The sequence below is a fragment of the Equus caballus genome, chromosome 21 (assembly GCF_041296265.1).
Source record: "Equus caballus isolate H_3958 breed thoroughbred chromosome 21, TB-T2T, whole genome shotgun sequence".
NCBI lineage: Eukaryota > Metazoa > Chordata > Mammalia > Perissodactyla > Equidae > Equus > Equus caballus.
In genome coordinates this window covers 19,254,195-19,278,267 of record NC_091704.1, presented here as the reverse complement: position 1 = coordinate 19,278,267, position 24,073 = coordinate 19,254,195, and the positions used below count along the sequence as shown (strand labels likewise).

The following is a 24,073-nucleotide window of genomic DNA, read 5'->3' as shown; positions in this document are numbered from 1 at the left end:
ATAGATTGGTGGCTACCAGAGGGGTAGGGGGGTTGAGGGGAGGGCAAAAGAGGCAAAGGGGTACATATATACGGTGACAGACGGCAACTAGACTTTTGGTGGTGAACATGATGTAGTCTATAGAGAGGCAAAATATAATGATGTATACCTGAAATTTATATATTATAAACCAACGTTACCTCAGTAAACTGTATGTATGAAACTATTTAACAACCTAAAAATTAAATAAATTAAATGAAAATGGGGGTTGAGGGAGAACCAAGATAAATGGAGAATGGAGAATAGAGAAAATCAAGGAAACCAAAAGAGAAGTGAATACGCTGGGGCCTAGCTCCTAAGATGTCACCTTGCTCTACCCTCTACCGGAGCTAGGTGTGCCTGTGAGGTTGACCAAGTAGGGTCCAGAGGATAGCACAACGGAGACACCTTCACTCCTCACCAAAGGGTAGCCTCAGCTCTAAAGGGCCTGAAGAAGAGTAGATAAGGGGCTTTACCTCTTCAGCGACGTAGCCTGAACCTGGGCTGTTTCTGCTTTTATGTTCTCCATTCTTTGGGGATAGGAAAAGCCAATGGCCCCTTGGATTTACTTTGCTTATTTCCCCTAAGATTTCATCACCTTCATGTATGGAGGATTTGTGTGGGACTACACTATGGGGTTGCAGTCCTATAGATCAGATCGTGCGTAGGTAGATGGATCCTAGGATCAGATGGAAGGTGGCAGGAGACAATGACAGGCACAGGAGTCCTTCCCGTCATCATACTTGTTCCCTTCATTTCGGTGAAGCCAGGGAGGGCGACTATACCTGAGCGCTCCCTCTCCTCCCCCAAAATGGGGTCCACTTCTTGCGGTGTCTATGATTGCACATGCCGTCCCGCCCAGTCCGCCAGCAGACAGGAGTCCACCCTCTAGCCACGCAGCGCTTCTGCAGCACGTTCCCCGTGGCCCGCCCTTAGAGGGGCGTCCAAGTCCTGTGCCGGCGCTGTTTGCGCATGCGCTCCCCCCCCCCCCACCGTGAGCGCCAAGGCCCTGTGCAGGTGGTGTCTGCGCATGCGCTCTCTCTCCCGCCCACCCCGGTTTTCCGAGACGCGTCCTCTGTGAAGGAGGCGACTGTGCATGCGCGCCCCCTACTGTCTGCACTCTGTGAGTTCAGTGTGTGTGCCGGAGAACGGTGTCTTCCTGCCGGGCTCCTGCGGGGATGAGGATACAGTGTTATGTGACAGCTACAGGTCACAATGGTCAGGAAAAGTTTAAAGGCGGCCCGCGGAGGGGTCCGGCGGAGGCGGCAGTTCCCGAGTGGACGTGCGGGTGCGCATCGTGCTCATGGGGACGCGGGGGCGACTCGGGGCAGGGGCTTCACCTCTGCTCTCGGAGCGCGGGTCTGTTCCAGGCCTGACCGTGCCTGCACAAAGGCCGAGCGGTCGGTCTTCAGTCCCCTCTGCGGGGCCCCGGGGAGGGGGCGCGCTGCGCAATGTGGTGAGATCAGTGTGGCGGAGCCGGGACCCTGACCTGGGCGAGGTGGGGAGCCCCGAGGGGGAGGACACAGGACAGTGAGGGGCAGAGAACCTGACAGGGAGGGACCCTGACCAAGAGAGGGCACAGATCTTGATCTAGACCAGAGGAAGGACGTTGACCGAGGTGGGAGTAAAGGTGACCCTGGCCCTGAACAGGGAGGGAGGGGACGCTAGTCTAAAGGGAAGAGCCAGGCAGAGGGAGAATAAGTGAAAAGCTGTGAGGCAGAATGACTTGTCTTTGCTTGAATAGACGTGATGGCCACTTTTCCTGGATGCAGTGAACCCTCACTGAAAGTAGTGAACTGTTGTAGGCTTGAGCCAAGGGAGGGCGGGAAAGTGAAAGTTTGAGGTCTGTGACATAGTCAAGGGCCAGTAGGGCCACCCCACCAAGTTGTGCAAGTTATTCACTGCACAGGGGCAGCTGGCTGAGGGGTGAGGGTAAGGTCTCCCTCTGGCTTGCCCGGCATTCACCAAGCTGTGCAGTCATCCTTGTGCTGGCGCACCTGAAATAAGCAAAGATGCCTTCCTTTAATTCCCACGGGGGCCCTGTCTGCTCAGAGGACCCCTTTGTCTAAATCACAACATGGCGTAATGTGTGGGTTAACTCCTTGTCCCGGGGGCTGTGCTGTGCTGCTAGATCATGGGCCAGAGTTAAGGTGCCTCCTCTTTTCAATTGTCTTAACCAGAGATAGCCATGGGTAGCAACAGGACGTTATCATATCACAGCACCCAAAGGTGCTATGTATTACACGTGTTCAACAACAACTCCCTGGGGAAACTGCAGCGGCAACTGTACAATGGCGACTATTCTGTATTCAAGGACGTACCCATGTTTGAGAGCGACTTCATCCAGGTGAATGATCTGGTCCTTCCACCTCCTCTCCCTGATTCTTTCTTGCAATCTCCTGTTCTTTCCTTTTCATTCTTCTCCTTCCACAAGAATTTATGGAAGACCTGTTGGGTGCTGAGTGTGCAAAGATGTCTTCAGACACCTCAACCAGGTAGAGGAAACAGACATTTTTTTTTCACTTACTGCTTTATACACCCAATTTTATCAGGTGGTTACCCTTTGCCATATTTGCTTCAGATTAATATTTTTTAAAGAAAAAAAAGGATATAATTTAATCTCCCTGGATGCCCTTTCCTGATTGCATTTCCCTTTCTCTCCATTTACCACTGTTCTGAATATGTTCATTAGCATTCCCATGCAGGTTTTTGTCGTTTTATATGTGAGCACTTGTTAAACATTTTCTGACTCTTGTAGATCCAGTGTAGTCTTGTTTTATATGTGTGGACTTTAGACGTGATATTATACTGGGTGTACCTTGCTCAGCTTGCTTTTTCTCACTTGGTGTGTTTTTTAGGAACTTTAGGCTCTGTATATCCATTGTATTTATATGGTGCTGTCCAGTATCGAAAGCACTTTGGTGTCCATTTCCTGTGAGCCTCACCACAACCTCACTATGTAGGCAAAATGAATGTCCTCATTCTACTCGGGAGCAAACTGAGTTCCAGAGAGTGAAGTGACTTTCCCAGACCAAAAAGTGGCTGAGGCCAAGGCTTTCTGACATCCAGCTCAGGGAGTTTCTACTCTACGCTGCTTTCTGGATGATGGTGTGGGTCCTATCCTAGCAGTATGAACCAGACTTTGGGTGTAAATAACCACATGCCTTTTAAGTGTGAGAGAGAAAAGTAGAGAAGAATAGACGTGTGAGAATCAACCAGGGAGCTCCATGACTTTAGATCTGTCACTGATTCTCAACCTTGGCTGCTCCTTGGAATTATCTGGAAAGTTTAGAAAACACTTATGCCTGGGACCCCCACCTACCCCCCAAGATTCTAGTTTACTGACTTGGAACAGTCTGGGCAGCAGGATGTTTCAGAGCTTCCAGTTTACTGTAATGTGTAGGCAGGATTGAGAATCAGCACACACAGACACAAGACACAGACTATTATCCTTTCTGAATCCGTTAAGAGTTAGGTGAAGTGGCTAGTATCATGTCCCTTTACCCTTAAGTTTTTCATGTATTTTCTAGGAACTTGGACATTTGCTTATGTCCAATTTCAGGAAATTTGATGTCAATGGAATACTATTATGAAATATATAGTACATGTTCAGATTTTCTCAGTTGTCCCAATAGTGTTCTTAGTAGATGTTTTTGCCAGTCTAGGACCATGTATTACATTTAGTTGTCACAACTCTTTACTCCTTTAGTCTGGAATGACCTGTTCACATTTGATTGTGTTTTGCATTGGCATTTTTAAGGTGAAAAAGATGTTTTTATTTTTAATAAAATGTCTGTTTTGTGAAATTCTAAAATGGTTTACCTAGCCCCTTACTGTGAGTGACTTGGGTTGTGTCCAATCTCTTGCTATCAGAAATCGTGGTAATGAACAACTTTGTACATAATTTGCGTGTGTGCAGGTAAATGTAGAATAAATTTTCAGAAGTGGAATTGCTGGATCTCGGGCTGAACATGCATTTGTTATTTTGATACTGATCACGGGCACTTATGAGCAGGGAAATGCGTGATCACAGGTATGCTGAGCAAGTAGAGTTTGGCCCCAAAGAGAGGTCAGATGGGAAAGGAAATGAGTCAGAGCTGTTGCTGTGGTACAGGGCTTGAACTGTGTGTGTGTGTGGGAAACTAGCATCCCTTTGAGCTATTGCTGCACACCAGGAACTGTGCTACATACTTTATTTACGAGTGGAGCGGAGGAGGACAGATAGAAGAGAATGTAAGAGAGTGCTGCTTTCCTCTTTCTTCCAACAACAGATCAGCAAAAGAGGAGAAGTGATCGATGTGCACAACAGTGTGCAAATGGTGACTGTGGGCATCACATACACCAGCCCCAACCTCACAATACCTGATGTCATGCTGCTGGCACGACCAGCTGTGAGCTGTGCAGTCAATGCCAGACATGATCGAGATACCTCAGGGAGGGGCTTCAAGTCGACAAAGAGCTTGGAGTTGACCAGGTGAGTCCCTCCCTGTGAGGAGTATACAGAAGGGACAAGACAGTGAGGCACATAATTCGCCATAAGGTAGAACCCAAAGCAAGAGGAGCTTCTACAGCATGACTAGCAACTGTGGTTTCAGAGCAGCAGAGATCAGAGTCAGCCACAGCAGTTCACCAAGGCTTTGTGGGGAAAGTGGCCATTGATTATGTAAGGAAGGTTGTGGGAATAAGACCAGGAAGGGATTTGGGGACATCCAGTGGGAGGGCTTTGCATGGCAGTTAGGGGTTAACACCTACCATTTTTGGTACATGGTCGGAAGCCATAAAGGTGTTGAAATGAGGCATGATGGGATTAGTGTGTACTCCAAATCAGGGCTGCACATGTCAGGGCTGAGGAGGTGAATGTGAGAGCTGAGGTCAAGAGGGCAGGATTTGGTAAATCTTAATGGAGAGAGTGGACTGGCCGGGCCAAGAGGCTCACAGCCTTTTCCTTCCTGTTTATCCACACCTAATCTCCCACTCCTTTGCTCCCTATAGGCTGCTTCCTTTGAAGTTTGTAAAGTTATCCGTCTACAATTATGTAAAAAAACAGATCCACTTGAAGCTTGCCACTGGCCGCTCTTTTTACCTACAACTGTGCCCGTCTTCAGATGCAAAGGAAGATCTGTTTGCACGCTGGGAAGACCTGGTGTATCTCCTGAGACCGCCAGTGGAGGTTTACAGTGGTACCCAGGCTGAACCAGCTGGTGACACAATGGACATACCTGTGTTGGAGGCAGAGGACGAGAAGAGCCCAGCAGTAAGCCTTTGCAGAGACTCTCGGAGATGGGGCCAGGGTGCTTTGGGAGAGAGCAGCTGAGGCTCTCCCAGCCTGCTCTCCCAGGGTCACTGGGTAAACACATTGCATTTGGAAGAGCTCAGGCCAAATGAGCCACCATATATAGGCCTTGTCACATTGGAGAGCTTCCGAGTGCTTTTGCGTATTCAAGGTCCCTTAGATGTCAGCTCCTCTAATCTTATACCCAATGTTTTAATGCCCTCAACAGCATCCTGACTGTCCAGTCTATTCTGGAACACTTGCTGCTGCAACCCAGGCAGTCTGATCTGTTGCGGGACATTTTTAACTATGAGAAAGTCTTTCCTTTATTTGAGTCATGCACGAATTTTTCTATATATCTGTGCATTGCAGCATGATTTGTGCACATGTACACAATTTGTTAATAGGTGTCAGAATGTCAGATGGGCATAGCTCTTGACCAGTAGTCTCACTTTTAGAAATCTATTTTGCAGAAATGCTAAGATAAGTGTATAAAATAAAAGTGTGAGGATGCTCCCTGGTGAATTGCAGTAGTGCTCTCCCGGGGCCTGGGACTGTCCAAGCAAAACTAGAGTGACCATTGCGGGGGTACTGTAGAGGGGATTCCTGCATCCACTGGGAGATGACTAGATGACCTCAAAGGTCTAATTATAAGCTCTTGTGTTGTTCAGCTTAAAGAAGACGGGGGATAGCCGTTTCTAGTTTCACTTATTTTCTTTTCTACTTTCCTGTTTTTCTTCCCGGCACAGACTGTGGAGCTCCATGGAGAAGGAGACGAAGATCAGGTCAGCATCAGGAGCCTTCCCATGGTTGCTGAGGTGTCTGGGGCCACCTCTCTTGCTTATGCTGGTGGGGAAGAAATCCAACAACGTGCTTCCCACACATACTGTGAGCTTAGGAACCCACTCTCTTTCGTAATTACGGCATCTCCAGGGCCTGACCAAGGGGAAGCACCAGGGGCAGCAGCAGCAACACCTGAGGATAGCATGAGTGTGGTTGCAGGAGGGGAGATGACCAGCAGACCTGTTACAGAGGCCGCTGAAGGTCGAGGAGAGGGACCCTTTGTCTCAGCCTCGCAGAGTAAAGAGAACGTGAGTGAACAGGGTGGAGGCCAGAGAGTCTCCCAACCCCAGGCTGAGGGCCTGAGGAAGAGAAAGGAAAAGGGGAGAACTCCCACTCAAAGGCCTTCCCTTTCTGGTAGGATGGGAGAACATAAGTCAATACTAAAATCCCATGGAATCATTCAGAGAGATAAAAAGGAGAAGGACCAGAGAAGCCCAGGGGCTGAGAACATGGCTCCTTCCCCAGCCTCAGCTCCACCCAAAAGAGGTCTAGGTGAGTGGCCAGATTTCCCTCCCTTCTTTTCTATTGGATTTGTTATTTCATATTCAAATATTTTGTGCTCAGATGTATGCCGTAAATTAGGATAAGTGAAACACTAACCCTCAAGCAGCTTGCAGTCCAGTGGAAGGCATTACAAACTTTTCTCCTTTTCTCATCTTTGTCACTTGCTTCAGAGAATCACTGGTGCTAAATCATAGCTAGCACAGGCAAACAAGCATTATATAAAGAAAGGGGCAGTGTGAACCTGATATGGTCTGGCTGTTTCCCACTCTGAGCTGTAAACTCTGTGAGGATAGGGACATGCATGGAGGTTGACTCCATCATGCAGTGAGTAGATGGCTCCTCTGGGAAGAAAACTGGAAGTCTTGTTTCTTGCCTGCTCTGTGCCGCACTGTACCTGGCATTTTGTGCATGTGTCTTATTCACACAGCCAGCAGTGATAAAGTTCTATTCATCTCAGTTTTACAAATGAAGGAAATGGAGGTTCAGAAGATGTCGGTAACTTGGACAAAGACACACACACTGATGAGTAATACAGTGAGGATTTCAACCTATGTCTTTCTAGTTACTAACCTATGCTCTTTGCAGAACTTAGGAATTATTTCATTTAATTGCTAATTTAAAAGGCAAAAACAAGTGCATTAAAAAAAAAAACCCAAAGAAAAACTTACTTCAGACTTACGGAAAAGTTGCAAAAAAATAGTAGGGTTTCCCTAAATTCTTCTCCTGGCTGTCTCTGATAGTAACACCCTACATAACCATAATACAATCATCAGAACCAGATTAACATTAGTACAATCTTATTAACTCAGCTAAACATTTGAATTTCATTGGTGTTTTGGTTCCAGGATCCCAAACTGCATTTACTGGTTATTTCTTTTCAAAAACCTGTTTTTCCCCAAGTGTTTGCTCACTGCTTTTAGCATTCATCAGTGGGTTTTGTCTGCAGCAATTATTCCTGTGGTGTTTGCCTAGTGGAGATTTTATGTTTCCCTGATTCCCTTTACATGTAATAATTGGAATTCTACTATTAGGAAGAATTATCCTTTCTCCCTCATTTGTTTTTATTCAATTATTTATTTATTTATTTATTATTATTATTATTTATGACATGGATATTTATTCTATGGGTTATAATCCCCCACTGTTATTATTATTATTTTGCTTAAATTATTCTAAGACCTTTAGTAACTCTTTCAGTTTGTCTCCTATGTTCCTGCAACAAGCGTCTGTCTTTCTTGGCATTTTCTACAAGATGTTCCAAACTCACATTTTCCATGTCCTAGCCCTGCAATTAACCACTTCTTCAAGGAGTCCGGGCTCTTTTTATTGGGAAATGGTGTTTATATATCAAAATCTTGACATTATGTGGTATTTGTTTTGACTAAACTTGTTCTGTTTTGTTTTTCAGGTTTTCTCAAAAATTGAGGAGGAGCCGATCCATGACTAGGTCAGATGGGACGCCGTAATCCAGAGATTGGTTCCCTTCCCTTCTTTTGCAGCTCTTCCTAGTCTAGGAGGGAACATATTTTAGACATTCATGAAACTTGAGGATATCAACTAGACTGGATCTCAAATGTCATCACGATCTATCAAACATGGGTAAACATAACTTGCCTGAAGTAGGTCAATTCATTCATCTCTTGAAACAATTAAATGCCCACTGCATGCCTTGCCCTGTGCTAACAACTGGTATGTATAAAGACAAATCAGGCAGAGTGGGGAGTATATGCTGAGATACGGGGTACAGCTTCCATAGAGGCTCAAAGGCATAAAGGGCAGCTGGGTGTGTTTAGGATACTCACAGCTCTGTGTAGTTGGAGCAGCAGGAAATGCAGTAGGAAAGATGTGCTCATGCAGGTCATGGGACAGAACCTACCGAGGTATGTGGGGCAAAGGAGTGACTTGACCACAACTGTGCTTAGAGTGCTCCCTGCTCAGGTGAGTGCAGGGAGACTGAAATCAGAGAGGCCAGTTAGGATGATGGCCATGCAGGAAGAGATGATAAAAGGCCTGAACAATGGACACATAGATGAGTCACGGACATAGACCCCATAGAATGTGGTGAGTGATTAGATGAGGGAGTGAGTGATGGGGAGAATATGAAGTGACCCCCAGGTTTCCTTCCTGAGGGTCTGGGTGGATGGCAGTGCTGTTCACAGAGGTGGGAAAGTAGAAGAAGATGAGCAAATACGGCATTAATGAGCTCAGTTGGACAGATCTGACTTGATCTTTGTATTTGAAGATGTTCCAGTTTAATAGGACAAGATATGGTGACTCAGTACTTTTTAAGTAGACTTTGATGTGTGCCTACAGTATGCCAGATTCTCTGCTTTGGACAGAGCAGGGTGAGCTATGCAGCCCTTAGGAATAAAGCCCTCAGGGAGCTCACAGTCTCTGTAGGGAGATAAGATATATTAAGGATATAAAGCTACACTGTGAGACAGAATTTGAGCAATGCCTTCACAGTACCACATGCTAGAGGATAAGAGAAAATGTGTTTGAGGCAGTCACTAGTCAAGTTTGGCTGAAGTACCGTGTGCCCATGGGGGAGCAGTTGGAGATAAGATGGTTAGAACAAGTGGGTCCAGACTGTCACAGGCCTCAAATGACATACTTAGAAGTTTGCACTTGATTGTGGGCTTTTTTTTTTTTTTTAAGCCAAGAAATGATATGATCATTAGTAGACTTTTGAATCAGAATCCATGAGTAAATTAAGTGAGAATCAAGATAAAAACCTCTTTCTCATTTTCCTTGGGGTACCTTTATTGATTATCATCCTGACTCTTTTTCCAGGGTCTTCAAATAAGAGCCCCAGAAAAAACTGGCTCTTTCTTCAGAACTTCAAAACCCTCCTTACTACGCAGACAGTAGAGCAAGGTTCTGAAAGTGAAAGATCCAATGGGATAGGCTCTTTACTAAGAAATAATAACCTGCTGTAGATAGGGGAGACAGTGTGGAGGAGAGCAGCCTGGAGGCCATATCATGCAGTCTTCAGATTGTGGTAAGGAGCTAGAGGTCACTGGTACTGTGACAAGTGCAGCCAAGAAGGCAGTAACCTTGGAAGCCCATCACAAGAGGCACAAGGTCTTGGGGGGCAAGCTGTTTCCACTCTGCTTGCCTTTTACATCGAATAAATAATACTTTCCTTTTTGCAATGAAACACTTGTCTTTTTTAGTTTACATGTCCCACAGCATAGTAATGACCTTGGAAATTTCTGTGACATCAGCTAAAGTGAAGCCTGAGACCCCAGGCTCCTGCCTAGCACAGCCCCACCTCATACGTTTGCTCAGCAGAACCAAGAGGAGTGCTGCTTCTTGCTTTAACCACTACCTGCCTTTGGTTCCCCAGGCTATGACCGAAAGTCACGTTCTGTGGGCTCAGAAGCACCTCTATCTCCTTCTCCCTCTTCTGTCTGAAGGTCCATGAACATAGATGTTAATTCCAGTCCATAGATTAAGAAAGAACAGGATTTGTGTCTACTCAGGATATTCAGGAGAGGGGAGGAAGAGCACAGCAGCATTTCTCTGTGATCAGAATAAAAAAGGCTATCATCTACACTTAACGATTCCACATCTAGATCGATACCCTGAGGAAACTCATACATGTATTCCAGGAAAAGACCATGAGAATTTTGGAGTAAAGCACAGGAAATATCTCCAGTGTCCATCAGTTGAAGAATTGAAAAATTATGATGTGTGTATACAGTGGGATACTATACAACATTGGAAGTTAGACATATTGCCGTGGGTGAATCTCACCTGCTGCTGAATAGAAGAAGCAAGTTGAAGAAGAAATATAGTTCCATTTATAGAACAGTTAGAAAACAAGGCTAAACAAGACATGATTACGTATTTAATAGTTTGTTTTGAGAAAAGCTAATATCTCTAAGGTGGAAAAGAGATGTCATCTGGAAAGTATACACAAGAGATTAAGTAGTGTTGGGAATTGTCCTATTTCATAAGGTGTTGAGTATATAGGTATTTAATTTTCACATTTTAACATTTCTGGAAGGATGGTCCCTGAGAGATGTAGTTATCATTGTCGTAGAAATAACCAATTTGTTTTAGTCACTTTATTTTTCATGTATTCACAAGAGTATGTGTGTCAAAAATCAAAGTCTGAAGGACAACTTTTTAATAAGTATGAAATACAAATTTGCAGTGACAAATCATTATATCAGTTTAGTTGACAGCATTTTCTTTTTTATGGTGTACAAAATAATGGTATATCTTGAACTGATAGCATCTTAGTTCAAATAAAATGCTGGTTTTTTTCTTTAACCCATACATCTATGGTACATGTGCTGTTTTGCGTGTATATTTTATAATAATCTATTGTCTGTCCTCATACTTCCATCTTGTACAGGGAACAGAAAAGCTGCAAATACCTATAATTTAGGACTGCTCAATTGGGGAATATGACGGATTGTGGCAGAGACTGCTAGTTGACGACCCAATATCCATTCTTGCTTTTCTTACCATAACCTTAATTTTATTGGAAACAGGGCCCCCATAGCATTGTCTTCTTACAACCTGGGGGTGATTAGAGAAGAAAGTATGGTTTATTGACATTATTGGTAAGTGATCCTGTTTGTTTAGAGTGATCCTCTTTATTCTTCATCATTTCTTAAAAATCTTTTTTTGACAAAGTCTATTAATTGTCTTTTCTCTCGTGAGATGTTAAGGTTTTCTTCTTTCTTTTATGTCAGACAATTTAGAATTGTATTCTGATCAACTGAATGCTATGGGACTCTAGCTTTTGAATACATCCTATGGAAAATGATGATCTTTGAGTTGTATCTGACCTAGTTAGGTTCAGCCACAGTTCCTATCTGCCATCTATGGGCTTTGCTTCCCCTATCAGTTCAATTTTAAAGTGTTTTCAGTGCTGTTGGTATCTATCCCACATGCGTACCAGTGATGGATGGTTTGCAGTCTGTATGGTGGTCTATTGCATACTTTTGTTCTCAAAGATAGGGATATGCTGTTTATATTCAGATTCAAGCATCTGCAGCCTGGAGATGAGCCTAGGAGTTTATACACAAATTCGTAGGATTGCTTTCTTGAGCTCCTCTGTCTCAGCTACCTCCCAAACTTTCTCCTGTTCCTAGGGATCTTTTCCTGGTCGTTTTGCTAGAAATTGTGACTTTCATTACTTTACTCTGGTGTGCACTCTTCATGACTCTGACTGCTTCTCTTCCAAGTAATGAGACGATATAGAGCAAAAGACCAGCAGGAGTTCCTGCTTCCCACACCCTACAGAATCACAGCTTCTGTAGTCAGAAGTGTTCTTCTTTAATCACATTTTAGGTGCCTGCCTGGCCGTTGTTGTCACTGTGGTGCTGTAGGATTACTTAGGGGCCAGGGCAGAAGAGAAAAAAAAGAATTTTCCCCACTCATTCTGAGCTGAAGGGTCCCCAATTCCACTTCTCAGTACAGAAATGGACGGCTTCTCCTGGAGCTCTTTCTGTTAGACGTCAATGTGAAGTTCTGGGTTTCCAGCTTCTTTTGAATCTAGGCTAAGAGAAACAAGAAGAGAAAAGAGGACAAATGTGCTCGGTAAGTGGTATTTCAATATATATTTTCCTTCCCCAACCCACCTGCTACTGTTTACTTTTTAGAGTCCTCAAATCCGTACATTGTTTCTGTGATTTTTAAGTGCATTCACTGGGAGAGAGAGAGTAGGATCGTTCGCACTATATCTTAACTGAAAGTGAAAGCCTGACCTTAAGTTTTAAAAACACTTTGTTATGAAAAAATCAAAACATGAAAATAGACAAGTATCGTGAACTCAGCCATCTTCAACTAGATAGATCTAAAAAGGTTTCATCTCCGTGACTCACCTAGCCACAAACTAAACTAGTTTAAAGAAAATGTGAGACATTGTACCATTTCACCCACAAGTATTTCATTAGATATCTCTAAAAGATAATGTATTTCTATATGGATTTATAAAACCACAGCTACAATACTGTTACCAGAAATATTAATCATTCCTTAATATTTCAGTAATTATTTGAGTTTCCTCATTGTCTCATAATATTTTCAGTAGGTTCTATATTGTTGGGTCATGTTTATTTTTATCTAATTTGACAATCTTGGTCTTTTAATTGAGTCACTTGGACCATTTATATTTAATGTTACTGATGATATATTTGCATTTAAATCTACCACATTTCTTTTTCTTTTCTATTTGGTCCATCTATTCTTTATTTTCTTTTTCTATTATTTTGGCCTTGTTTTTGATTAAGTATTTTTTGTGTGATTACATTTTATTCCTTGATGGGTTCTTAACTAAAACATTTTTAGTGTACGCATTTAACTTATCATAGTCTAATTTCAACTAATATTATGGTAATCCAGGTAAAATTAAAAAGATATAGTTATCTGCCCTTCTGTCATTTTCTGTTCTTTTCACTTCTTGTGTTGATCCAAATCTCTATCTGCTATAGTTTCCTTGTGATTATTGTATATCTTTTAAAATTTCTTGTGTTTCGGGTGTGATGAACTCTTTCAACATTTGTATGTCTGAATAAATCTCTAAATCATATCTGTTTTTGAATATATTTTTGCTGGATCAAGAGTTTCATGTTTACTTTTTAAAAATTATTTTTAGTACTTTAAAGAAATTGCTATTTTCTGGCTTGCACTGCTTCCATTGCCTAGTCTGCTGTAATTCCTCTTTTTCGCTCTCTACGTAGTGCATCTTCTTTTCCTCTTCTTTATTTTAATTTTATTTTTTTCCAGCTTTATTGAGTTATATTTGACATGCAACATTGTGTAAGTTTAAAGTGTTCGATGTGTGGTTTGATACATTTTTATATTACAATATGGATACCACTGAAGCATCAGCTAACAGCTGTATCATGTCCCATTATTAGCATTTCTTCTTTGTAGTAAGAATAATTAAGATCTAGTCTCTTAGAAACTTTATAATTGGTTGTTTATAGAATATAAATATATAGTTATATGATTTATAATACAGTATTGTTAACTATAATCAATATGTTGTACATTAAATTTCCAGAGTTTATTTATTTACCAGTTTCAAGTTTGTACCCTTAAACAACATTTCCCCAGTTCAGTCGCTCTCCAGCACCTGGTAACCATCATTCTACTCTGTTTTTGTGAGTTTGGCTTTTTTAGATTCCACATATAAGTGAAATCATACTATATTTGTCTTTCTCTGACTTATCTCACACAGCATAATGTCATCAAGATCCATCTATATTGTTGCAAATGTCAGAATTTCCTTCTTTTTCATGGCTGAATAATGTTCCGCTGTGTGTGTGTGTGTGTGTGTGTGTGTGTGTGTGTGTGTATCACACCACATCTTCTTTATCCATTCATTCATTGACTGACACTTAAGCTGCTTCCATGTTGGCTGTTGTGAATAATGCTTCAATGAACATGGGTATTCAGCTATCTCTTCAAGAGGCTGATTTCAGTTTCTTTGCCTATATACCTAGAAGTGGGATTGCTGAATCAAATGGTAGTTCAATTTTTTATTTTTTGAGGAACCACCATACAGTTTTTCATAGTGGCTGTACCATTGTACCTTCCCACTAACAGTATATAAGGATTCTCTGTTCTCCACATCCTCAGCAACGTTTGTTACCTCTTGTCTTTTTGATAAAACCCATCCTAACAGGCGTGAAGTGGTATCTCATTGTGGTTTTGATTTGCATTGTGGTTTTGATTTGCATTTTCTTGATGATTAGTGAAGTTGAGCATCTTTTCATACACCTATTGACCATTTGCATGTCTTCTTTAGAAAAATGTCTCTTCAGGTCCTTTGCTCATTTTTAAATTGGATTATTTGCTTTTTTGCTATTGAGTTGTATAAGTTCTTTACATATTTTGGATATTAACTCCTTATCAGATATATGGTTTGCAAATATTTTCTCCCATTATGTAGGTTGCCTTTTCAATTTATTGTTTCCTTTGCTGCATAGAAGCTCTTTAGTTTAATATAGTCCTACTTGTTTATATTATTTTTTGTGCCCTTTGCTTTTGGTGTCTCATCCAAGATATCATTGTCAATACCGTGCAATGTCAAGGATCTTTTTCTCTAGAAGTTTTATAGTTTCAGGTCTTATATTTTAGTCTTTAATCCACTTTGAGTTAATTTTTGTGAATGGTGTAAGATAGGGGTCCAGTTTCATTCTTCTGCATGCGGATATCCAGTTTTCTCAGCATCATTTACTGAAAAGACTGTCCTTTCCCCCGTTGTCCTTGGCACCCTTGTTAAAAATCAGTTGACTATATATATGTGGGTTTATATCTGGGCTCTCTATTCTGTTCCACTGGTATTTGTGCCTGGTTGTATTGCAGTACCATACTGTTTTGATTATTATAGCTTTGTAATATAGCTGAGAATCATGTAGTGGGATGCCTTCACCTTTGTTCTTTCTCAAGATTGCTTTGGCTATGTTGAGTCTTTTGTGGTTCCAAAAAATTTTAAGATTTTTTTCTATATCTGTGAAAGATGCCATTGGAATTTTTATTGAGACTGCTGTGAATCTGTAGATTGCTTTGGTTAGTATGGACATTTAAACAATATTAAAACTTCTGATCTATGGACATGGGTTGTCTTTCCATTCGTTTGTGTCTTCTTTGATTTCTTTCAGCAAAGTCTTGCAGTTTTCATTCTACAGATTTTTCACTTCCTTGCATAAATTTATTCCTAAATATTTTATTGTTTTTGATGCTGTCATAAATATGATTGCTTTCTTAATTTATCCTTTATAGTTTGTTGTTAGTGTATAGAAATGCAACTGATTTCTGTATGTTGGTTTTGAATCTTGCAATTTTACCAAATTTATTTATGAGTTCTAACTTTTTTAGTGGAGTCTTTAGGGTTTTCTATATATAAGATCATGTCATCTGCAGACAGAGATAACTTTACTTCTTTGTTTTTAATATAGACTTTCTATTTCTTTTTCTTGCCTAATTGCTATGGCTAGGACTTGTAACAGTATTTTGAATAGAATGGTGATAGTTTCTATGTTGTTCCTTATCTTAAAGGAATTGATTTTAAGTTTTTACTGTTGAGTGTGAGGGTAGCTATGGGCTTGTTGTGTACGTCCTTTATGTTAAGGAACATTCCATCTATAGCCGTTTTGTTGAGCTTTTTTTTAAAACATGAAAGGATATTGTATTTTGTCAAATGCTTTTTCTGTGTCTGTTGAGATGATCATATGATTTTTATCTTTCATTCTATTATTGTGGTATATCACATTTATTGATTTGCATATGTTGAACCATCCTTAAATTCCAGGGGTAAATCCCACTTGATCATGGTGAATGATCTTTTTTACTGTGCTGTTGAACTTGGTCTGCTAATATTTTGTTGAGAATTTTTGCATCTTTATTCATCAGGCATATTGGTCTGTAATTTCTTTTCTTGCAATGTCCTTATCTGGCTTTGTTATCAAGGTAATGCTAGCTTCATAAAATGACTTTGAGTGTTCTCTATTCAATGTTTTTGGAAGAATTTGAGAGGATTGGCATTAATTCTTTAAATGTTTTGTGGAATTCACCAGTGAAAACATCTGGTCCTGGGCATTTCTGTGTTGGGAGGTTTTGATTACTGATTCAATCTGTTTTCTCATTATTGGTCTGTTCAGATTTTCTATTTCTTCATGATTCAGTCTTGGTAGGTTATATATTTTTAGGAATTTATCTATTTCTTCTAGGTTATTCTAATTGTTGGTAGATAATTGTTCATAGTAGTCTCTCATAATTCTTTGTATTTCTGTGGTATCAGTTATAATGTCTCCTGTTTCATTTTGATTTTGGATCTACTGTATTTTTTTCTGATTTAGTCTAGCTAAAAGTTTGTCAATTTTGTTTCTTTTCAAAGAACCACCTCTTAAGTTTTATTGACTTTTTCTATTTTTTCCCTCTGGTCTGTATGTCATTTATTTCTGCTCTTGTCTCTGTTATTTCTTTCCTTCTGTGAACTTTGGCCTCAATTTATTCTTCTTTTTCTAGTTCCTTGAGCTATAAAGTGAGATTTTTTGAGATCTGTATTGTTTCTTAAGGTAGGAATTTATCACTTGAGACTTCACCCTTAGTACTGCTTTTGCAGCTTCCGATAGGTTTTGATGTATTTTGCTTCCATTTTTGTTTGTTTGAAGATTTTTTTAATTTCCTTTTTGATTTCTTCTTTGACCCCCATTGGTTGTTCAGGAGTATTTGTTTAATCTCCACAAAGTTGTGAATTTTCCAGCCTTTCTCCTGTTAATGATTTCTAGTTTCATGCAATTGTGGTTCAAAAAGATACTTGGTATAATTTAATCTTCTTATATTTGCTAAAAATTGCTTTGTGACCTATCATATGAGCTGTTCTGGAGAATTTTCTGTGTGCACTTGAGAAGAATGTGTGTTCTGCTGCATTGGATGGAATGCTCTTTATCTGTCTGTTATGTCTGTTTGGACTGAAGTATGGTTCAATCTCAATGTTTCTTTAGTGATTTTCTGTTTGAATGATATATCCATTGTTAAAAGTGGAGTATTGAAGATCCCTGCTTTTATTGTAATGTTGTCAATTTCTCCCTCTAGATTTATCACATTTGTTTGACGTATTTACATGCTCCATTGTTGGGTGTGTATATATTTACAATTGTTATATCTTCTTGACAATTTGACCCTTTTATCATTGTACAATCACCTTCTCTGTCTCTTGTTACTGTTTTTGGCTTGAAGTCTATTTTGTCTGCCATAAGTTTGCCTGTTTCCACTTTCTTTTGGTTTCCACTTGCATAGCATATCTTTTTCCATCCTTTCAGTCCTATATGTGTCCTTAAATCTAAAGTGAGTCTCTTATAGGCAGCATGTAGTTGGGTCTTGTTTTTTAATCTATCCACCTTCTCTGTGCCTTTTGACTAGTTATTTCATTTACATTTAAAGTAATTTTTGATATGTAAGGCTTACTAATTTGATTTTTCTTAATTGCTTTCTGGCTATTTTTTGTTTCAATTATTTCTTCTTCTCTTTCTGCATACCTTTTTGAATTGATGATCTTCTGTAGTGGTATGTTCTCCTTCCCCTCTCTTTATCTTTTGTATTCTACTCTAAGTTTTTGCTCTTCATTTACCATGATGCTTACATAAAATATCTTGTAGATAAAACAGTCCATGTTAACCTGATAGTAACTTAATTTGATCACGTACAAAAGCTTGACCCTTTATATTTTTCACAGTAGTTTCTCTTTTTGTATTGTGTATTTGTCTGCAAATTATAATAGTTATAGTTATTTTTAAAACTCTTTTATTTTAACCTTTATACTATAGTTAAGTTGATAACATCCTATTCTATTGCAGAATTAGTTTTCTAAATTTGACTGTATATCTACCTTTACCTGTGTGTTCTATATTGTCATGTTGCTGATAAGCGTCCTTTCATTTTTGCTTGAAGAACTACTTCACCATTTCTTGCAAGGCAGGTCTAGTGGTGATGAACTCCCTCAGCTTTTATTTGTCTGGGAAAGTCTGTATTTCTCCTTCATATCTGAAAGATAGCTTTCCAGATAGAGCACTTTTTGCTGGTAATTATTTTCTTTCAACACTTTGAATATTTCATTTGACTCTCTCCTGGTCTCTAGGGTTTCTTCTGAGTAATCTGATGATAGCCTCATGGGGTGTACTTTGTAGGTTACAATATTTTTTTCTCACGCTGCTTTTAGGATTCTCTTGTCTTTGATATTTGACAGTTTTATTATGATGTCTTGGAGAAAGTTGTTTTGAATTGAGATAATAGGGTACTCTATTAGCTTTGTAAACCTGGATGTCCAATTCTTTCCCCAGGTTTGGTTAAGTTCTCAGCCATTATTTCTTTAAATAAACTTTCTGACCCTTTCTCCGTCTCTTTTCCTGGAATGCCAATGATTCTATTTGTATGTTTGTCAACAACCCATAGATCTATAGACTTTCTTTCCTACTTTTCATTTTTCTTCTCTGTTTGGGTTATTCCCAAAGTTCCTATTCTTTGGTTCACTAATTCCATGTTCAATTTGGTATACTCTGTTTTAGATACTTACTATTGTGTTTTTCATCTCATTTATTGAAATCTTCAGCTGCAGAAGTTTTGTTTGGTTCTCCTTTATGAATTCTTTCTCTTTGTTAAAATCTCATTTTGTTCATGTATTATTTTTATGACTTCATTGAATTGTCTTTTCCTGGCTTTTTTTGTAGCTTGTTGAGTTTCCTCAAAATAGCTATTGTGAATTCTTTATCAGCTAGATAGCAAAACTATGTGTCTTTGAGTTTAATTATTTGAGGATTATTGTCATCTTTTGGTGATGACATGTTTGTTTAGTTCTTTATGTTCATTAGAGTTTTGTGTTTCTATTTTTACATTTGAAGTAGCAGGCACCTTCTGAAATCTTTACTGGTTGCCTAAAGATGGGATACACTGTTCATTGGTTCTGTTATATCTGGGGCTTTCTCAAATTTTATGTAAATACCGACTGCACACTTCTTGCTCCCTTTTGTGGCAGAATTCTTAAGCTTTTATGTTTTTTCCTGGTTCTTAAAACTTACCAGATGGGTGGCTGGAAACCTCTTTAGTTTTCCAGAATGTGGTGCAACAGCTCAAGTTTGAGGTTTCTCACTTGCCCATGGTCAAGTGGTCTTGGTCTGATTTTCTGAGTGTAGTCCATTCACTGGAGCTTTCTCTTGCCACCGCACTCAGTAGTGCATACAAGGAGCCAGCCACAGAGTGGAAGGAGGTGTGAGGGTAGCACCCAGGGTATTGGGGGCTCTTGCAAGCCTGGTGATGGGATCTTCACGTGAAGTTCCCTCAGAGGTTCATACGCAGGCTTCCTGTTGAGGTACTGTGCCCAGTCAATAGGAAACATATCCCTTTGATATTCTTATCTGCCTCTTTTCTGATTTCCTCCCTCAACCTAGTAATGAAGGTCCGCCTCAGTACTCTGGGTGCTGCTGGAGAGAACCAAGTTTCTCCAACACTGTTCCACACAGTTGGATAGCCAGGACTCACTCACCACTCTCCTTTTCCCCCATGAAAGAGGTTTCCTGTGTCTAGTTCAGTCCTATGTTGTTTGTGGAAGGGGCAGTGCTGGTAAAGTTTCTCTTACAATGTCCAATGCGTCCAAACTTGCATTTCTAATTTGCTCCATCGGAGTGCTGTATTCTCTCCTTGAGAAGGCTGGACTTCTACAAAGTCTCTCTCATCTGAGGTTGTCTGCCTAAGTCAATACCCTCTAGGCTTTCCTCAACTACAGCCAAGAATTTTGGGGGCAGGCATGCTGCCTCCTATTGGTCCTGTAGCCTGTAGTGAGGTCTGTTCCATATGCACAGTGGGTGAGACTCCTTCTGGGTGCCTTATTTATATGGCCCTGGATCCCACACCTCCCACGGAGGCACTAAGTAGGATGAATGCCTACTTAGTTGTTAAAGAGGGGGGAATCTTACACCAGCCATTTTTTAAGTGTAGGGCTGTTAGTGACAAATCTTCTTAGCTTTACTCTCTCTCTTGATTCCTGAAGGATGATTTTACTGAATGTAGAATTCCTGGTTGGTGTGTTTTCTTTCAGCACTTGAAAAATGTGCTACTTCCTTCTGGTCTCCATGGTTTCTGAAGTAGAATCCACTTTCATTCAAATTTGTTTTCTCTTACAAGGCCTGTCATTTCTCTCTGGTTGCTTTTAATATTTATTTATTTTTGGCTTCTAGAACTTTTATGATGATATATCTTGGCATAAATTTCTTTGGGTTATTCCTATTTGAAGTTCACTTGCCTTCTTGAATCTATGTTTATGTCCTTCTCTCAACTTGGGAATTTTCTTTTAGCAATTATTTCTTTAAATATTCTTTCAGTCTCACATTCTATCTCCTCTTCTTCTGGCACCCCAATAAGACCAAATTTATGTACTTTACTTTTGTGGCATGATCCCTGAACTCTGTTCCTTATATTTTTTGTTCTGTTTTATGTCTATTGTTTAGATTGAGTAAATTATATTAATCTACTATAATGTTCTCTAATCTTAACTTCAGTCATCATTGTTCTACTATTGAGACTATCGAAGTATATTTTTATTCCAGTTATTGTTTACTTCCATAATTCCTATTTGGTTATTTTTTATACCTTCTATTTCTTTGCTGAAGTTTGCTATTTTTTCATGTTTAAGATTATTTATAATTTATTAACATGTTTTTGTGACACTTACTTTAAAATCTTTTTCAGATAGTTCCAACATCTGATTCATTTTAATATTGAAATTGGTTGAGTGACACTTCTCATTTGTTTGATTTTCCTGGTTCTTGGTGTGATGAGTGATTTTCAATTGTATACTGGGCTTTTTGGATATTAGGTTAGAACATTCTTGATCCTATTTGATTTTTGTATTTTAGCTGACATTTACCCTGTTTAACATGTAGATTCTGACTTACTTTTGGATTCCTGTCATTGTTGCTACCAGGTGACTCTACATGATGTTTGAGGGATGATGGACTTGCAAGATGGGAGATGTTTCTACTCCCTGATTTCCAACTACCCTGTACTTGTGGGCTTCTCAGTCTATCTCTGCTGGTGTCACTGGAGGAAAGTTCTGACCTGTGTCCCTTTCTGATATTGATAGAGGGCAGGAACCACAGGGTCTGAATGGAGAGTTGGGAGACTCCAGTCCTGGTTTCCTGCTGATGCTGGATGGAAGGCCATGAGATCCCTTGCCTGGATCATATTCTGTTGCTAGGTGGAAAGGTGTGTCTGGGTTTATATGGCTTTCTGCCTTTGAGTGGAGGGCCAAAGACCCTGGTACCTGGTTGCTTTTTGCCACTGGATATAGGATCAGGAGATACCAGATCAAGCACCAGGAGAGGGGACATGTGCAAGAAGAGGGGACCACTTGTCTCTTGATGTAGGTTGGTGATTAGGTCAGCCAGACTGGGCTCTGCTTTTATTACTGCTGTGTGCAAATTGGGTCCGTTTCTATCAGCAGATTTAGGGCAGAGTACAAGTTAGCACCACAAGCTCTCCCAGCACCAATGGTGCAGGCAGATGAAGCCAGCAAGTGCCACAAGCTGTGAGTCTCCTTGATAACCTGATATGGGTCTGTGGTAGCTGATCTACATTAGGTTTGAATGAGTGACTCTTCCAGTATAGGTTAGGCTAAGTCATGTGCTACCACCACATGACTTTGTTATGCATCTGTGGGTTGACTTTAGACTCTGATATACTCTGGGCTGGGCTGAAGCAGCTTACCTGGGGAAGCTTTGTTTTTCATTTTCCAGTTATATTCCTGAGTCAAGCAGGCTTACCTGAGGTAGTTGAAAACAATGATAGAGGCACAAAAACAAGCAAGGTTGCTTGCACAAGTGCTTTCCAATCCTCTGCATATTTTCCACTAACTTACTATGGCCCAAGTAGGTCACATGGCTTACCTCAGGGAAGAAAATTCTCCCCTACCAAAAGAGGCAGGGTACTATAACAATTTATGAAAAAAAGCATGGAAAGAAATAGACTTTTCATCAAATGTTTGAAAAAATTGATAAACATTAAGGAGACATTAAAAGAAATTGTGAGACATGGTGTCAAGATGGCAGTGTAGGTGGACTCTGAACTCACCTCTTACCACAGACACGACCAATATACAACTACACTGGGAAAAATTACTCCTGAGAGAGAAATGAAAACTGGATAAAAAGAACTCCCACAACAAGGGACAGTCCTGATGAAGTGGGAGAGGCAGAAATTCCTTTCTGGAAAGTAAAAAGCCACCTTCGTGAGCTGCAGAACTTCACAGCCAGCCAAGAGCAATCCTAAGCTATGCAGCCTTCCCTGGAGAAGTGGGGGAGCTGAGCCAGGGAGTGTTACCACTATTAGCATCCTTTGAACTTAGCGCAAGTGAGATGAGTCTCCTGATATCTGGCTTTCCTGCCTACTAACAACAACAGGGAACCCCCCCAGAAAAGCCATCAGACATAAGGGGCAAAACGAAGCTGGCTCTTAAAGTGCCCATGCACAAATTCACCCATTTTGGAAAGCAATGTAAAATCACCAGAAATAAAGGTGTACAGTCCTTTGGTGAAAAGAAACTCACCTCATAGGCGCTGGGTGCATCTTGGTGAGAGGTGAGACCTCTCCAGGAACTGAAACATTGACAGCAACCATTATCGTGACCCAGTACAGGCATGCTGACACAGATGCTGGCAGATGCCATTGGAGTTCTTCCCCTGGTCTGTTAGCCCAGGATCTGCCCCACCCACTAGAGCACTGATTTAATCCAGCTCAGCCAGGGCAGGCAGCCCACCATAGGGACTGGCCCTATGCAACAGCAAGCCGTAGAAAAACTTGTGGGCCTGCATCAGGTGGGTTCTTGGATGCTTTGCAACTGAGTAGATCCAAATCTGTGGGGCAGGTTGTGCATGAGGAGTGAGTGGAGTATGTGGGGCATTGGTGGTGTGAGGCCCCAGCAATGGAGTGACTAAGTTCACTTCAGTGGGTAGGGACATGCATATGGGGCAGGACTGTGTTGACAGTGTGTGTGTCCCTGTGGGTGGTGGGACTTCTCAGCTGCTGAAGACTTGTACTTCTCAAACAGCCACATAGGGGATTGATCCCACCTTCTAAAGCCTGAAACAATCCAGTAATCCCATCCTGGGGCCAGCCCCACTCAGCCACAATCCTGAGAGAGCTGACAGGCTTGCAGGCTAAAGGCCTATAGCAATTGTAAGCCCCTGAGCCTAGCAACTAGCCATGCTGGGGGCTTACTCACTTACAAAAACTGCAACAGGAATGTGCTATTAGACCTTGCAGCCAACTGTGCTGGGGCTCCCCAGGCCCAAAAAAAGTGATGGAAGTGTCAATAGCCACCAAATACAGCTGAGAATTACAAGCAGCTGGGCAGGGGTACAGCCTAGCCTCCTGGGGCACCTGCAGCAAGAGCAACTCTGCCACAACAGGATGACACGAGTAGCCCACACAAGGGTTACTCCTGGAACATTGGGAGTTGGTGACAAGAGGGAAGCACACTGCTGGGACTCATAAGGCATTTCTTAGATAAGGCCACCTCTCCAAGGTCACATATAGCTGACTCATCAAATACATAGATATAAGCACAAAGAAAGAAGCAAATTGAGGAGGCAAAGGAATATGTTCTAAGTAAGGGAACAGGCCAAAACCCCAGAAAAAGAACTAATGAAACAGAAATAAACAATCTACCTGACAAAGAGTTCAAACAAAAAGTCATAAGGAGGCTTACAGATCTTGGGAGAAGAATAGATGAACTCAGTGAGAACATCAATAAAGAATTGGAAACTATAAAAAAGAACCAATCAAATGAACAATACACTATGGAAATGAAAAACTCACTAGAGTGACTCAGTAGCAGAGTAGATGATACAGAAGTATGGATCAATGAGACAATTGAAAGATTAAAGGTAATCACCCAAGCTGAATAGACAAAAATTA

At 40.9% G+C, this 24,073-nt stretch overlaps 2 protein-coding genes across 12 annotated transcripts in view; both read left to right on the top strand.

The window, feature by feature from the left end:
• Positions 1 to 1,055: 1,055 nt before the first annotated feature.
• GARIN6 (golgi associated RAB2 interactor family member 6) lies at positions 1,056 to 10,924 on the top strand. Of its 11 annotated transcripts, XR_011430510.1 has the most exons (8): positions 1,128 to 1,474; positions 2,199 to 2,365; positions 4,290 to 4,492; positions 5,011 to 5,272; positions 6,040 to 6,381; positions 6,492 to 6,625; positions 8,046 to 8,236; positions 9,431 to 9,797. XR_011430510.1 is itself a non-coding variant. In XM_005604204.4 (6 exons), the coding sequence occupies exons 1-6, from the start codon at positions 1,234 to 1,236 to the stop codon at positions 8,082 to 8,084; spliced, it is 780 nt and encodes a 259-aa protein (XP_005604261.1). In that variant the 5' UTR covers positions 1,056 to 1,233; the 3' UTR covers positions 8,085 to 10,924. The 11 variants fall into 11 exon arrangements, 5 of the variants coding, with proteins under 5 accessions (XP_005604261.1, XP_023481353.2, XP_014590329.1 ...); XR_011430508.1 differs by having other exon boundaries at positions 1,127 to 1,474; positions 6,040 to 6,625; positions 9,431 to 9,787; XR_011430509.1 differs by having other exon boundaries at positions 8,046 to 9,797.
• Positions 10,918 to 24,073, top strand: part of TRIM58 (tripartite motif containing 58) — a 57,300-nt gene continuing 44,144 nt past the window's right edge. The window contains exon 1 of the mRNA XM_023625583.2: positions 10,918 to 12,196. The gene's annotated coding sequence lies outside the window, so the exon portion shown is untranslated. The remainder of the gene's footprint in view (positions 12,197 to 24,073) is intronic.

Excerpts from the sequence above, each read along its gene's own strand:
- GARIN6 (XM_023625585.2), top strand. The coding sequence starts at position 1,234 with ATGGTCAGGAAAAGTTTAAAGGCGGCCCGCGGAGGGGTCCGGCGGAGG. Across the intron at positions 1,475-2,198 it reads GGGGCGCGCTGCGCAATGTG|AGATAGCCATGGGTAGCAAC; the intron begins GTGAGATCAGTG and ends TGTCTTAACCAG. Across the intron at positions 5,273-6,039 it reads AGGACGAGAAGAGCCCAGCA|ACTGTGGAGCTCCATGGAGA; the intron begins GTAAGCCTTTGC and ends TTCCCGGCACAG.